This window comes from Echinops telfairi, unplaced genomic scaffold, assembly GCF_000313985.2.
Source record: "Echinops telfairi isolate 266 unplaced genomic scaffold, ASM31398v2 ScPeMD7_7429;HRSCAF=8467, whole genome shotgun sequence".
Classification (NCBI taxonomy): Eukaryota; Metazoa; Chordata; class Mammalia; order Afrosoricida; family Tenrecidae; genus Echinops; species Echinops telfairi.
In genome coordinates, this window is record NW_022111329.1 from 3355621 (window position 1) to 3371054 (window position 15434).

The window sequence follows — 15434 nt, forward strand, 5'->3', positions numbered from 1 at the left end:
GATTACAAGGATCTACATGTGACCTCCTCCCTGGGGGATGGACAACAGAAAAGTGGGTGAAGGGAGACATCGGACAGTACAAGATATGACAAAATAATAACTTATAAATTATCAAGGGTTCATGAGGGAGGGGGTAAGTGGGGAGGGATGGGGGTTAAAAATGAGGACCTGATGCCAGGGGCTTAAGTGGAGAACAAATGTTTTGAGAATGATGAGGGCAATGAATGTAGAAATATGCTTTACACAATTGATGAATGTATGGATTTTGATGAATTGTATGAGCCCTTAATAAAATGTTAAAAAAAAGAAAAAGAGGTGGTATTTTTGTCATTTATTCCATTTACTAAATGTTATTTCCTTTTCCAACAGTTCAGAGCCTCTACTTTTTCTTACTCAATTTTGGCATCGCTACTTTTTTTTAAATTTCTATCCCATTAACAGCATTTATTTTTACAATTACCAGACCCAGACCTTTCACCATTAGTAGGTAACAAAATATTAAAAAAAACCATTAAATTATTTGTAAGTAGTGAAATAGATAGAGATATATAGGAAATAAGAAGATAGATTGAAATAGTAATCTACTAGATAATTACAGGCCCAAAACAGTCAATGGGATACGGGTTGTTTATAATGACTAAAGCCTCAATTCTCCAGAGGGGCCGGCCCCATTACCAACTAATTGTACAACACTACCCTCCCCCCAAGAAGAATTCACTTCAGAGGACAGCACTGAAGCTGCAGCTCAAGAAGAGGGGAAGAGGGACTGGTCTGGTCAGAGCACAGAGGGGCCAATGAGGGGGGATAGGGGGGAAAAAATGAAAAGAGAGGAGCACATCCTGGCTCACCAAGCCCTGAGGGCAATGTTCCTGCTCAGAACAACAATGCACAGAGATGATCACAGGGCCAGCCCCACCACGGGACACAGTGTTCCTCATTGACCCATAGCACCACTGGTGACAACAATAGAGACACACGGTGGGAATTGTGCCCGCCATGAGCTCAACACGCCGAAGCCAGCCTCTGGGGGCATGCAGCGGAGCAGCAGGGGGAGCAAAGCAATGAAGTCCCCAGGGATAGAGGCGGTGCCAGGGTATGGCACCCCATCAGACTTGACTGGAAAGCACCCATGAAGGAAAACAAACAGACCCTGAATTACTCATACGTTTATGTGTGTATGCACGCGCGCGCGCGCGTGTGTGTAGTTGTTACAGCTATTGTTTTACTTTCTGTTGTTGCTTCGTTGTACTCAGTCTTGTGATGGTGCATAGCATGTCTACCTGGAAGGGATAGGAAGAACAAACAAGCCAGAAGAGAGAACAGCAGCAGGATGACAGTTCCGGGGGGGACATGGGGTAGGGGAGGCAAGGGAAAGGAAGAGGGTGTTAACAAGCACAGGGACAAGGGAATAATAAGTGATCCAAAGTCAGTGTCAAGGAGGGTATGGGAGGTCTAGCAGGGCTGTATCAAGGGCGATGTACCCGAGAGCAATTCCCAAAACCCAAATGAAGGCAGAACATGATAGTGGGTCAGGAGGAACGTACAAAGAAATAGAGGAAAGAACTAGGAAGCAAGGGTAGTCAGAGAGATTTAATTAAATACAGGCATATAAAGTTGTAAATATATTTACATACGATAACGGGGAAATAGATCTATGTACTATATATTTTTAGGTTCAATATTAAGAAAACAGATGGACAGTGGGCCCATCCACAAGTACTCCCTCAACAAAAGAACACTTTGTTTTAACAATTCGGCAGTCTGAGATGCTCACCTGCCTTGCATGATCGCTAAAGACAATGGGTACACAAGCAAATGTGGTGAAGAAAGCTGATGGTGCCTGGCTACCAAAAGATATAGCACCTGAAGTCGTTGAAGACAATGGGTGCACAAGCAAATGTGGTGAAAAAAGCTGATAGTGCCCAGCTACCAAAAGATATAGCACCTGAAGTCTTAAAGACCTGAAAATAAACAAGCAGCCATCTAACTGAAAGACAACAAAACCCACATGGAAGAAGCACACCAGCCTGTCCCAACTGGATCGCTCAGGACAGAGTGGGTGCATAAGCAAAAGTGGTGAAGAAAGCGGATGGTGCCCGGCTATCAAATGCTATAACATCTGGGGTCTTAAAGGCTTGAAGACAATGAGGCGGCCATCTAGCTAAGAAACAACAAAGCCCACATGGAAGAAGCACACCAGCATACCCTGACACGAATGTTGAAGACAAAGCGGGTACATAAGCAATGTGGTGAAGAAAGCTGATGGTGTCCAGATGTCAAAATATATAAAATCTGGGATCCCATAGGCTGGAAGATAAACAAGGGGCCATCTAACTGAGAAACAACAAAGCCCACATGGAAGAAGCACACCAGCATGAGATGACAAGGTGTTGAAGAGATCAGGTATCAGGCATCAAAGACCAAAAAATATATATATATATCATAGCATTGTGAATGAGGAGGAGTGCAGAGTGGAGACCCAGGGTCCATCTGGGGGAAATTGGACATCCCTTGCAGAAGGGCTGCGGGGAGGTGATGAGCCAGTCAGAGTACAGTGTAGCAATGATGAAATATGCAATTTTCCTCCAGTTCTTAAATGCTTCCTACCCCCCACTATCATGATCCTAATTCTACCTTGCATATCCAGCTGGACCAGAGTATGTACACTGGCACAGATAGGAACTGGAAATACAGGGAATCCAGGACAGATGAGCCCCCCAGGATCAGTGGTGAGACTGGCAATACTGGGAGGGTGGAGGGAAGATGAGGGAGAAAGGGGGAACAGATGACAAGGTCTACATATAACCTCCTCCCTGGGGGTCGGACAGCGGAGAAGTGGGTGAGGGAGACATCGGATGGTGTAAGATATGAAAATATAATAATAATTTATAAATTATCAAGGATTCAGGGGGAGGAGGGAACAGGGAGATAGGGGAATTAAATGAGGAGCTGATACCAAGGGCTCAAGTAGAAAGCAGGTGTTCTGAGAATTATGATGGCAACATATGTACGAATGTGCTGGACACAAATGATGTATGTACAGATTGTGAAAAGAGTTGTATGAGCCCCTAATAAAATGATTTTTTTTTAAAGGCTCAATTCTCAATGAAGATTAACGACAGTTAAGGTCTACGTACCAGGTAAGATCCAGTCCGGCCATAAAGCAAAAACTACCAGAGATGTAAGTAAAAATAGGTTAGTGCACACTTGTGACAGCACTATAAAGACAGATCAATTGAACTAAAAATAATATACAGAAGTTCTAAACAGCATAACCAATAAAGCAAATTCATGGCCAAATATAAATCACTTTTCCCCCAGCAGCAATGGAATCCATTCCAACACAGAGTCCTTATCAGGCAGAGTAGCCCAACACGTAACTCACCATGCCAACTATACTCTAATAAGAGAATATACCTTCTTCTCAAGAACACACAAAACACTTACAGAACTTGATCATATACCGGGCCACCAGAAAAATATCAATGAGTTCCTATAGAAAGAAACAGTGTAATTTAAACTCACTGATCACATTCTAATAAAACAAGAAAATAAAAACAAAATGAAAGAATCAAAGAGAGAGGGTACACATGGAGGAAGCTGGGGGATAAGCTGACTTGGGGTATCAAACCACAAATGAGGTGAGGAAGATATCAGCCAGAAAATTCCCTCGTTGATACACTGGAATCAATCATAATATATTAAAAATAATGGAAGCCAAAATTCTCCTTGTTGTAGAAGAAAAGTGCCAATACAGAAATGAAACTAATTAAATCTGTGGTATTAGATAGATGAGAATTGAAGGTATTGATGTAATCTCATGGTGGGGGAGTCACACATCACACACATAAACACAGACAAACAAAGATGAAAACAAGTACACGTCTCTAGCTTTGTCCAGTGAGAGGGCTTACAAGAAGTATGAAAACACAAAAGCAACATGCACATTGAGCATACAAATATTGGTTTTTAAATTCCACTCTCCACTAATTCAAACTCGGGCTCTCAGAAGAAAAGACTGAGTCTAAGGCTGGAGAGAAGTGGGGATGAGGATCCAAAAGGAAACTTGAACGTCTTTGCAAAAAGGGGTGCCTTTGAGGAATGATAATAGGGATGTGTCAAAAGGGCACAAAAGCCTGCTTAAAAGAGCTTCCACTGGCCAAGTCTTCAGCAGTTTGAACACTAAAATAAATAATAAAAAATTATAATCAACTGAGTCAAATAGGAAACTCAGCTTATTGGTATAAATAAGTTGAAAGTCTGATGAAGAACAAGATTTTTACATTGTCGCAAAATACTTCCACATAAAATACGTACCAATTATAAAGAGAAAAAGTCTAACTTTACAGTGGAAAAAGCCTGGCATACACCAGCTTAATCAAGTGATCAAATAATTAACATCAGTACCCGAGTGAAATAAAATCTTGTGTCACCAGAACACAACATTGCTTCTCTGAAGTTCCTGCCAAAGATGTGTAATTTAAATCTAATCACGAGGAACATGAGACAGACCCAAATTGAGAACCATACTATAAAATAACAGGCCCATAATTTCAAAAGAATAGTCATGGTTGTGGAAAGTCAAAGACTGCAAAACTGTTCCTGACGGAAGCAGTCTCAAGAGAGCTGACAACTCATCTGGCGTGGATTTTTAACAGAATCTTTCCACTACAAAGAGTATAACTGATGTGTGAAAAGCAGGTAAGACTAGTAATTAGATGAGAAGATTTATCAATGGTAATTTCCGGATTATGATACTTCAAGGTGATAAAGTATCATTTCGGGAAAATATTCTCAAATAGTTTACAGCAAAAAAATTTTTTTAACCTTTTGTGTGTAAATATTTTAAACTCATATTGTATTTAATTGTTTCGATTTTTCATAGAGAAGGGGAAAAGTCCTGCCATTTGTAAATCTTTAAAAGTTTCTTGTGGGGGGAGGTCAGATGCGCAGGCATTCCCTCCCCTGAAGGCAATCAGTTGCCAGACTGCTGTCTCATCCCACCACAGGGGTGGGCCTGATCCCTGCCTCTGGGGACAATGGACAGGCTCCTGCAGGAGGAGTTTTCACCCTACTGATAATAGTTCCTATGGAGACCCAGAGACCAACCCCTAGACCACCCACTCATTGCTGTGTAACCTATAGTGCAGCTCCTCCTTGTGATGTATGTCTGTACCTGTAATTGGTGGGCTGGCATGCCCCCAAAAGGTATATAGGCATGGGTCAGCAAGATAGAGCTCGCTGACCTCTCGGACCTCACAGACTCTGGCCTCCTTGCTGCTCACTCCCTGGTCACTCCCCTCTCCCTTGTTCCCTTACCATCCTTCCCTTCCCCCTCTCTCCACGTGGACCACCAAGCTGGGCTGAGGTGAGCAATGCTACCATGTAATGTGTCTGACTGCATTATTGTAATATCTCTCATGCTCTCGATGACTTTAATATAATACTTATATATCTCAACCGTACAATCGTGCATTACTGAACCCAGAAGTAGTATTACTGAACCAGTGAGTTCTAGTAGCGGGTGGGGCTGGCAGCCTCCACCTCCATGTCATTTTTAATTTAATACTGCAGTTTCTGTTAAACAATTCTTGGGAAAAGAAATTACAGAATATCATAAAAGGAAAAAAAGCAAGCACTGCGTGTCACTCAGTGAGATATTTAAAACAGTAATTAACAAGTCACAGTTTTAAACATCATTATTAATTAAAATCAAAGAATTAAAGTCCTAACTCAAAGCTAGAAAAAGCTTTGTCAAAAAAAATCACAGTACAGGAAAAAGGAAAAAACGAATGAAAAGAAGAACAGAAAAACATTGTCAAACAATACATAAAAATTTGGTTCTATCCATAATACAGGGATGGGAGGAAAGTGGTTACCAAATAGAATGCATTGGAAAGATGTCTACAGAAGATCAAAACAATAAACTTGAATAGTTAAAACCTTGTCAGTTGATCCTCTCTCTGATGCACATTGGGCCTAATCTAGTTTCAACATTTTCAGTTTTTCAGTTTTTTGTTTGTTCATATTGGAGTTTATCTCAGATGTGTTATGTCATTGGAGGTAACCCTCTTGAATTTCTGTTATAGCCCAGGATTGATGCTGCCCCGTATAGAGACAGCAAGTAGAATAAAGGTTTCTGGAAGATACAGTGGTGGTGATGGAGGGGCAAAGGGAGCTGATGTCAAAAAGTTTAAGAAGACAGTTTTTTTAAACTGCTTGTGTGAGCAATTGTGTAAAACTGCTTGATGTAATTGAACTATGGAATGTTATGATATCTGTATAAACCCCCAATAAAATGGTTTTAGAAAAAATAATCCGGGTTCTTTGGGAGAAGCAAGAAATACACAAACCATTAGTTAATTTAATCAAGAAAATAAAGAAGATAGAATTTAAATGAATGGAAAAACATCTGTGATCATTAAAGTTTTGTCTCAACTTGGCCTGGCCAGGCTTATCAGTGGTTTAGCAGTTAAAGATTACCTAGGAATCCCCAATGAGGTGACCTAACACAATGTAATCAACTCCATAATGATATCTGCTATGAGTAACTAATCCATTATAAGAAGATTAAGGTAGGATACAACACCTTTACTCAGGTCACAGTCCTAAAGAAATCAATTGAAAGGATGTTTCCTCGGGGGTATGGACTGCTTATAATATAAGCAAACACAGGAGAACAGCTTGTTTGCTTTGCTTTTTGCTGGGTCTGGATCCCACATCTAGCTCATCTTCCTCTGGTTCTTTCCGCTTGAGGCAATGCCCTGCCATACTACCTACCATCCCTGGGAGTCATCAGCACCCAATGATCTGGCCTGTCAACCTTGGAATCATTCACCTTGGCAGTCACAAGCCTGACCTGCTGGCCTTGGATTCATTTGCAGTCTGTCATCTTCTTGCCCATCTTGGTTCATCAGTTCCAGAAACTACAAGTCAGGAAAAGCTTCCAGTCTTACATCTGACCCAGGGATTTGAAACCTGTGTGGACTTGGACTTGCCCACTTCTATAACTGTGCCGGTCATTTTCTTGATAGAAATATCTTTAGACAGATGTTTTTACTGATTTGCTTCTCTGAAAAACCTAGACTAAGACAATAGCCTTATTCACATGATTGAATCCTGTTAACATAGTAATACTACCCAAAGCAATCTAAAGATTAAACACTAATCTAAAGATTATGTATCAAAATTCCAATGTCTTTTCCTACAGAAATGAAAAAGCCAGTCCTCAAATTTACATGGTACTACAGGGAGCACAGAATAGCTAATACAATCTTGAAAAAGAAGAATAAAAGTTGAAGACTCACACTTTGAAATTTCAAAACCAACTAACCACCATAATCAAAATAGTATGTCACTGGTTCTCTCTCTCTCTCTCTCTCTCTCTCTCTCTCTCTCTCTCTCTCTCTCTCTCTCTCTCTCTCTCTGTGTGTGTGTGTGTGTGTGTTTGAAAGCATTTGCTTGCTATCCAGTAGATTCTGACTCGTGTGTAAGAATAGAACTGTTCTCCAAAGGGCTTTCGATGGCTAGCTTTTCAGAAGTAAATCACCAGGCCTTTCTTCCCCAGAGTGGACTTAAATCTCTAATCTTTTCGTTAGCAGCAGAGCATATTAACAATTTATACCACCCAGGGACTGGTATAATGAAAGACATCAATCAATGCAATAGAATTAAAAGCCTGAAAACAAACCCATTTTTCTATGGCCAAGTGATTTTAGATATGGATGCTATACCTACTCAACAGGGAAAGAACAGTCTCGTCAACAGATGGTACTGGGAAAACTGCGTTTCCACAGGTAAAGGAATGAAATCAGAGACCTTCCTTAAATCATATATAAAAATTAATTAAATATGGATCATTAACCTAAATATAAGCTAAAACTGCAAAAGTACATTTTCATTACCCTTGGATTTAGTAATGATTTCTTAGCTATAACATCAAAACCCTAAGCAAAAAAAAAAAAGAAAGAAGAAAAATTAGGTTAATCAAACTAGATCAAAATTAAAAACATTTGCTTCAAGGGACACCATCAAAAAAGTAAAAACTTAAAGGCAATTTACCAATGGGGGAGGGACAATGCTCTAAAATGTATGCAGGGGTGATTATACAATTCTCCATATGATTGAATGATTAAACTACTGAATTATAAGATATGGAAATTACTTGCCAATAAAACTGTTGGAAAAATATTGCAAAGAACAACATGTGCACACACATAATAATGACTGAATATAAAATCTGGTGAAAACTGAAAAAGGTCTACAGTATAGTTAACAACATTGTACCATTGTTAATTTTTTTAATTTTGAAGTTGTACTATAATTGTGTAAGATCTTTCCTATTAGGAAAACTGGGTGAAGAGTCCATGACACTGTTTGTACCATTTTTTTGCAACTTCCTGTGTGCCTATAATTATTTCAAAATAAAAAGCTATAAGTATTCATCAAGAAAAAGAAAACAAAATCCTTACAACTGGAGCACTAAGTAATATTATGATAAATGGAGAAAAGGTCTAGGTTGTCAAAGATTTCATCTTGCTTGAATTCATAACCAATGCTTATGGAATGAACTATTAAATTGCATGATGTGCTCCTTATAGTTCAATAAAACTAATTTTAAAAAATCATGATAACTCAAAAAAAATGTTCATGGAAGCAGCAGTCAAGATCTAAGGTCACATTGCATTAGGCCACATCTAAGATCTAACGTCACATCTGGCACAATTAAAAGATGATCAGAGGTTAAAAATGAGTGTTGGTGCTCTGGGCTAAGCATTGGGCTGCTAATCATGAAGTGAATGCTTCAAGCCCATCAGACACTCCATAGGAAGATGAACCAGGCTGCTTCTGTAAAGATTTAAATGCGGTCTTGAAAATGCAGAAGGGACAGGTCTATTCTATCCTACAGCACCACTATGAATGAGAATTGACTCAATGGCAGTGGATTTTTATAGGACATGAAGTCATTCTTCCAGAGAAAATAGATAGTAACCAATAAGAAAGATGATCAGCATCCAGATAAAGGCTGTAACTTTCTTGTAAGTTTGAAATTATTTAAAATATAGTAGATAGAAAAAATCAGTGATAATGAATTAAACCAGGATCTCACTAAAGACCAACACATTTTGTGCACGTTCATTTTATGTTCCTAAAGGCATGTGTTATATTATCATTAGGAACATAAAGTGAATGGTTGCCACATTTGTTTAGCAAACATTTAATGAACACTTACTAAGTGCCATGCTGAGGATACAACAGTGAGCAAAAGACGGCATTGTTCTGACCTCAAGGAATCTAAAAGCAGTGATAGGGGGTAGGGGAAGAGGGGTACATAAAAAGATATCAATCAAGCCACATAGAGATAAAATTATAAAGTGGAAGAACAAATATAAGGTACATTTTTACCAGAGGGACTAAGCTACTCTGGAAACTGAGCGATTTTCCTTAAATCTGAGGCACAGAATTAGCTAATGTGGAATGCGAATGGCTAGATCACAATTTCTACTTTGTTGCCTGGTCCCAAAATTATGCTCAATTTATATTAAAAAAACATAGTTAACCTCCCACTATCATGATGCCAATTCTACCTTACAAATCCGGCTGGACCAGAGGATGTACACTGGTACAGATAGGAACCGGAAACACAGGGAACCAGGACAGATGATCCATTCAGGACCAGTGGTGAGAATGGCAATACAGGAGGGTGGAGGAAAGGTGGGGTAGAAAGGGGAAACCAATTATAAGGATCTACATATAGCCTCCTCCTTGGGGGACAGATAACAGGGAGTAGGTGAAGGGAGACATCAGACAGTGCAGATATGACAAAATAATAATTCATAAATTATCAAGGGTTCATGAGGGAGGGGGGAGCGGAGAGGGAGGAGAAAAAATGAGGAGCTGATACCAAGGGCTTAAGTAGAAAGCAAATGTTTTGAGGATTAGGGCAACAAATGTACAAATGTGCATGACATACAATGGATGGATGTATGGATCGTGATAAGAGTTGTATGAGCCCCCAATAAAATGATTTTATTTATATATATATATAATTAAAAATCTTCATTTCTCAGGTACAGAGGGAGGGAAAGAGAGAAAGGGAAGAGTGGGAAGGAGGGGTGAAGGAATGGGATAAAGCAAGAGAGATGAAATGGATGCAGATGATAGTGAGGTTAGGAAGAGGAGTTAAGGGAGGAAGCTGGGAAGTAAGAGAGAAAGAGGGACAGAGCTACTAAAGTTCCAAGTTATTAAAGATGCAGGACTGCCATCTAGTGGTAATTTTTAAACTTCTTTCAAATTATGGAGATTGGGATGATGGATTACTATATATAGCAAAATCTACAGCATATAATAAATATAAAAAACAAACTCTGTGCCATCAAGTCAATGCCAACTCACAGAAACTGTATAGGACTGGTTACAACTGCCCCTGTGAGTTTCTGAGATAACTCTTTACCACAGTACAAAAGCCCTCTTTTGCACGTTCCAGTTGGTGGTTTTGAGCTGCTGACCTTGCAGTTAGCTGCCCTATGTATAACCAGTATGGGCGCCAGGGCTCCTATAACAAATACAGCCACATAAACTTTCAAATTCAGCATTCCAAAGGCAGCATTCTCTTTATAATTAAAAATAGTATTTAATACTATTAACTGATTAACATCAAGGCCATCAATTTATGAGAAAACTATTTTATAGACCAAAACTCACTGCCATCGTGTCAATCCCAACTCATAACACCCTATAGAACAGGATAGAACTACCTCTGTGAACTTCCACTACTAACTCTTCATGGGAGTTGAAAGCCCCATCGTTTTCCCTCAGAGCAGTTGGTTTAGAAATGCTGACCTGGCAGTGAGCAACCTGTCATGTAACCACTACACTGAAATGCCTCCTGAATCATTTCATATAGCCCCCTTAAAAAATCTCAAGTAAAGCACAGCTGGGGAAAAAAAAGGCAACTATCATCCTGACTCCCCAAGGCGCTGCCAATGAAAAATGCCTCTACTCAGGGGCTTAAGCGGAGAGCAAATGTTTTGAAAACAATGAGGGTAACGAAAGTACAAATGTGCTTTATACAATTGATGTATGTATGGATTGTGATAAGAGTTGTATGAGCCCCCAATAAAATGATTTTTTTAAAAGTACCATAAAAAAGGCCTGTACTATAAAAATCTGCCAACCACCATGCCTTAATCAAAAGAATAAGAAATAAAATTTAATTGACAATAAACTACTCTCTGGATTTTATTTCCATATGAAAATTAAATAAATCCTACCAACTGAAGTTTCCAATGCAAAATGTGTTTTCTATAGTCAATAGTACCATCTGATACAAATTCAAAATGAGTATAACAAACACAATACTAACGACATAGTTAAAATTTCTTAGAATGTTAAATTCCAGTTTATTAAAATAAACTTTCATTCCTTCTTCTAACTCTACTAATCAAAACTAACATCTAGTGATAGAGTTCCATAGAAATGTTACATCTACCTAACAATAGTTTCTACCAATTCCTCATTAAGTTCTTATAGCGATATGGAAATAAAAACACAAAGACAACTTCTTTTCAAAATCTTGGAAGCATTATCTATTAAATCTTACTAAGACACAATCAGTCGGATTCAAAAAAATCCAATGACACTATGTCTCAAGACCTAAAGTCTACTTGAAAAAATGCAAGATGAACCTTCTTTTTGTCCTACCTACCTGAACATTGTTGTAACAGGTGGGCCTTGGCTCAAAAACTGAGAATACCAGTGTGATGGTTGGAGTTTGTGTTAAATAGACGGTCTTGGGTGAAGGTAGGGGTGGAGCACAACGTATTAAACAGGTCTGAGCCTAATGACCTCTCCTTGGGAGTGTGGTCTTTTTGTGTAAGAAGGAAACCCGGAGCAAAGCAAAGCTCTTTTTGCCCCTTCACCTTCTGTAGGATGTGGATCCTGCATCTGGTTTGTTAATCTCTTGTGTTGCCTGTCCATCTCACAAGCCATCAGTGGACTGTCAACCTTGGACTCATTCGGCTGATCTCAGATTCATTTACTTCTGCATCCACCAGCCTGTGGCCCTCCTACTTCATCATCCTGCTTCTTAATTGTCAGCTGCCACAGTTACCCAAGTCAAGAGAAGCTTGACTTGAACCAGTCTGACTTACATACTTCTACAACTGTGTAAGCCATTTCTTAATACAAATCTCTTTCTATACACTAATTTTGCTTCTCAAGAGAACCTAATCTAATACAACCAGAAAGATTGTATCCTTACTTAGTCAATCTGTATGCTCGGCAAATGATAGAAGAAGCTGGGCCAAATAAAGAAAAATGTGGTTATCTAAGTTGCAGGAACATTCAATGAAACTGTAATATGCAGATGAAACTAAGTGAAGAGGACTTGGAAGCACTTACTGAGGAAAATCAAAGAATACAACCTTTAATGTTTACAACAATATAAACAAAATCCTCACAGAGCCAACAGGTAACATTATGATAAACAGCGAAGAAATTAAAGTTTTCAATCCACAATAAATGCTAATAGAAGCATCAGTCAAAAAAAAATCAAATGAAGTATTACACTGGGCAAATCTGCTCCACAAGACCTCTTTAAAATATTAGTGAGCAACCATGTTACTTTGAGAACTAAGGTGAACCTAACCCAGGTCAAGGTATTCTCAATCACCTCATATACATGTGAAAGCTGGACAATGATTAAGGGAAACTGATGCATTTGAATTATGGTGATGGCAAAGGATATTGGAAAAACTATAAGCTACCAGAAAAACTAAATAATCTGTTTTGGTGGAAGCACGGCCAGAATGTTCCATACAAATGAGGGTGCTGAAACTTCACTTCACATAGTTTGGACATATTATCAGGGCAGTCTCTTGAGAAGAATACCATGCCTAGTATAGTAGAAGGTCAGGGGGGAAAAAGAAGTCTCAACAAAACAGATCGACACAGTGGTGAGGACAATCAAAGCCACATGGAACCAATGAGCCCATGTAAACCACATGAACACCAGTCTCCATGAACCCTGGAAACAGAAGAACTAAATGGTGCCCAGCTATCATTACCAATCTATCACAATAGACGGCCCTGGATGAAGTGGGAGCAAAATATAGGGAAAAATTTTAAATCACAAAAGAGGTTTTCTTTTTACTGGTCGGATAGGTCTGAAACTGAATTCACCACCATGGCTCAATTTTCAGCCAAACAATAGTCATGTCTACAATGGGAACAGGAGCACTAGTGAGGTCTGTTCATTAGAATAATCAGCCATTTGCAATCAAATGACAGCACTTACCCAAGGACAAAGTTCAGAGGGATTAGGAAAGAAGGAAGAACAGGAACAGGAAACACAAGAAAGATGTGAAATAACTCATTTATACCAATGGGATTCCAGAAAATGTGTAAAAATTACTGGATGTAAAACTAATGATCTGCTCTGTAACCCTTTCCCCCAGATTCATGATAAAAAGTTAAAAAAAGTCAATGTAATACACTGTATTAGAAAGAAGAAAAATGACACAATCATATCAACTGATGCAAAATAAAAGTATGCAACAAAATTTAACACTCATTCATTTATAGAAACTCTCAGGAAACTGCAAAGAAGTGAATTTCAACTAGATATAAATGTAAAAATTATCAAAATTAACCTATAGAAAATATTATACTTAAGGGCAAACTATGAAAATAAAGCTCAAAGGAGATCTTTGTGGTGATGGAATCATTTTGTCTTTATTGTGCTCATGTTACATGAATCTACAAACCTGATGAAATAGCATAGAATTATACACTTTTATTGAATGCCTTTGTCAATTTCCTGGTTTGGACCTTGTTCTAGAGCTATGTAAGCTATACGATTATAGACCTAGTGAAGAGAACATAGGATTTCATCGTGATTTTTAAACTTCCTAGGAATTTATAGTTATTCCCAAATTATTATATGTAAAAATAAAAGACTGTTTTTCATGTTTGTTTTCATCTGGATTAATTAATATTAAAAACTTGATTCTAAGCAGCTTTCATAATAATTCTTTAACTACACTTGTTGTGGGTGAAATCAACACAAATACCAAGTAGTGTTTGCCTCTGCAAGTGTAATTCTTTTCACCAACAAATCAAGGCTCAGCCAATTTCTAATATTTCATATAAAGTATCTGAAGTTTGAAAGCTAGTGAGGAAAAAAGAATACTCAAACATTAGGAAAATGTTGATAATATATTTTTTTTAACAAAAACCTTTTGTCACATAATTGAGACGCCTACAAGTCCTGTCAATTGGAAAAGAAAATGATCTTACCATAATTAAATTGACTGTTGGATTTTTCACAGTTAATGATGTTAAACCTGTATGCCACACTTGGTCTCATTCCACTGACTTCAAAGTAAAACCACTGATGATAATGATTGCTGTTTATATCCGAGTTCAGAATGAGATCATATTCATTTCTGAGAAGAGATAATAAATCTAATGAAAGGTAGAAAAATACGTATACATACAAATTTTTTAAATCTTAACAGACTTACTTTCTAATTTGAATTACTTTGCGCAGATTCCCAGATTCAAATTTGGAGTTAAACTTCAAAATATCTCCTTCTTCTGGAATGATATAACTGAAGAAAAATTTGAAAGCTTAACAAAATATACTGCATTTAAAGAGGTGAGAGACAAAACTATGCTGTCATATTGCCTTCTTCCTTTTTTTTTTTTTTTTTAAAGGAAGAACATAAGCAAAGTACAAACTCTGGCTAATTTATGTAGATAGAAAACTATAACTAGAGTCATTCGCAAGTTTATACTGAGGATGATCTTTACATAGCTGAGAGAATATTATTTTTTAAATACCCATTATCATGTGAAAAAGACTCATTTTTTAAAAATCCATATGACCCGCCATGAGTAGTAAAAATTCAGTAAACTATACAAATCTCAGTTAAAAATCTCTTTTCAATGTAGAGAGCTTGATGAACTATTATTTAATTAGCACCAAAAACAAACAAGTACTATTGTTAGCCTTTGATATATTCATAACTTCAGTAACATTTACTAAGAGCCTAACAAGTGGCAGTCACTATTCTAGTTAGTCTCTTTGGATGTCTGATTTATCACAAATAGCTGTGCTCCTCTGGACAGTACATTGTAATAGAGGGGAACTAGGACTCCACAAGAGTAAACCAGTCTATCCAAAGCCGTTTAATTACAAGCAGCACAGTATTGAGATGCTTGCATTTCTGTTTTTAGCTGCATCTGCCTGGATCTACCAGACATGGAATTATAAACTGTGAAATGACTAAGAGATTTATAAATAAGCTAGATGTTTCTTTCATTTTAAAAAATATTATTTCAGATGAAGTCACTAGCTTTGAAAGGCCTGTATACGTTTATCTAACAAGAACCTTAAAAAAGTCGTTCATTTCCTCTCTAAGTAAGATCAG

At 38.0% G+C, this 15434-nt stretch overlaps 1 protein-coding gene across 4 annotated transcripts in view; it reads right to left on the reverse strand.

The window, feature by feature from the left end:
• Positions 1 to 15434, reverse strand: part of AGTPBP1 (ATP/GTP binding carboxypeptidase 1) — a 184557-nt gene that overhangs the window by 92574 nt on the left and 76549 nt on the right. For all 4 annotated transcript variants that reach the window (XR_006680885.1, XM_045298624.1, XM_030887909.2 and 1 more), the window contains exons 15-16: positions 14526 to 14612; positions 14299 to 14447 (exon numbers count right to left, since the gene is read on the reverse strand). Coding sequence is in view for 3 of the 4 variants with exons in the window: in XM_045298624.1 (XP_045154559.1) it covers positions 14299 to 14447; positions 14526 to 14612 (236 nt within the window). In the remaining variant the exon portion in view is untranslated. The remainder of the gene's footprint in view (positions 1 to 14298; positions 14448 to 14525; positions 14613 to 15434) is intronic.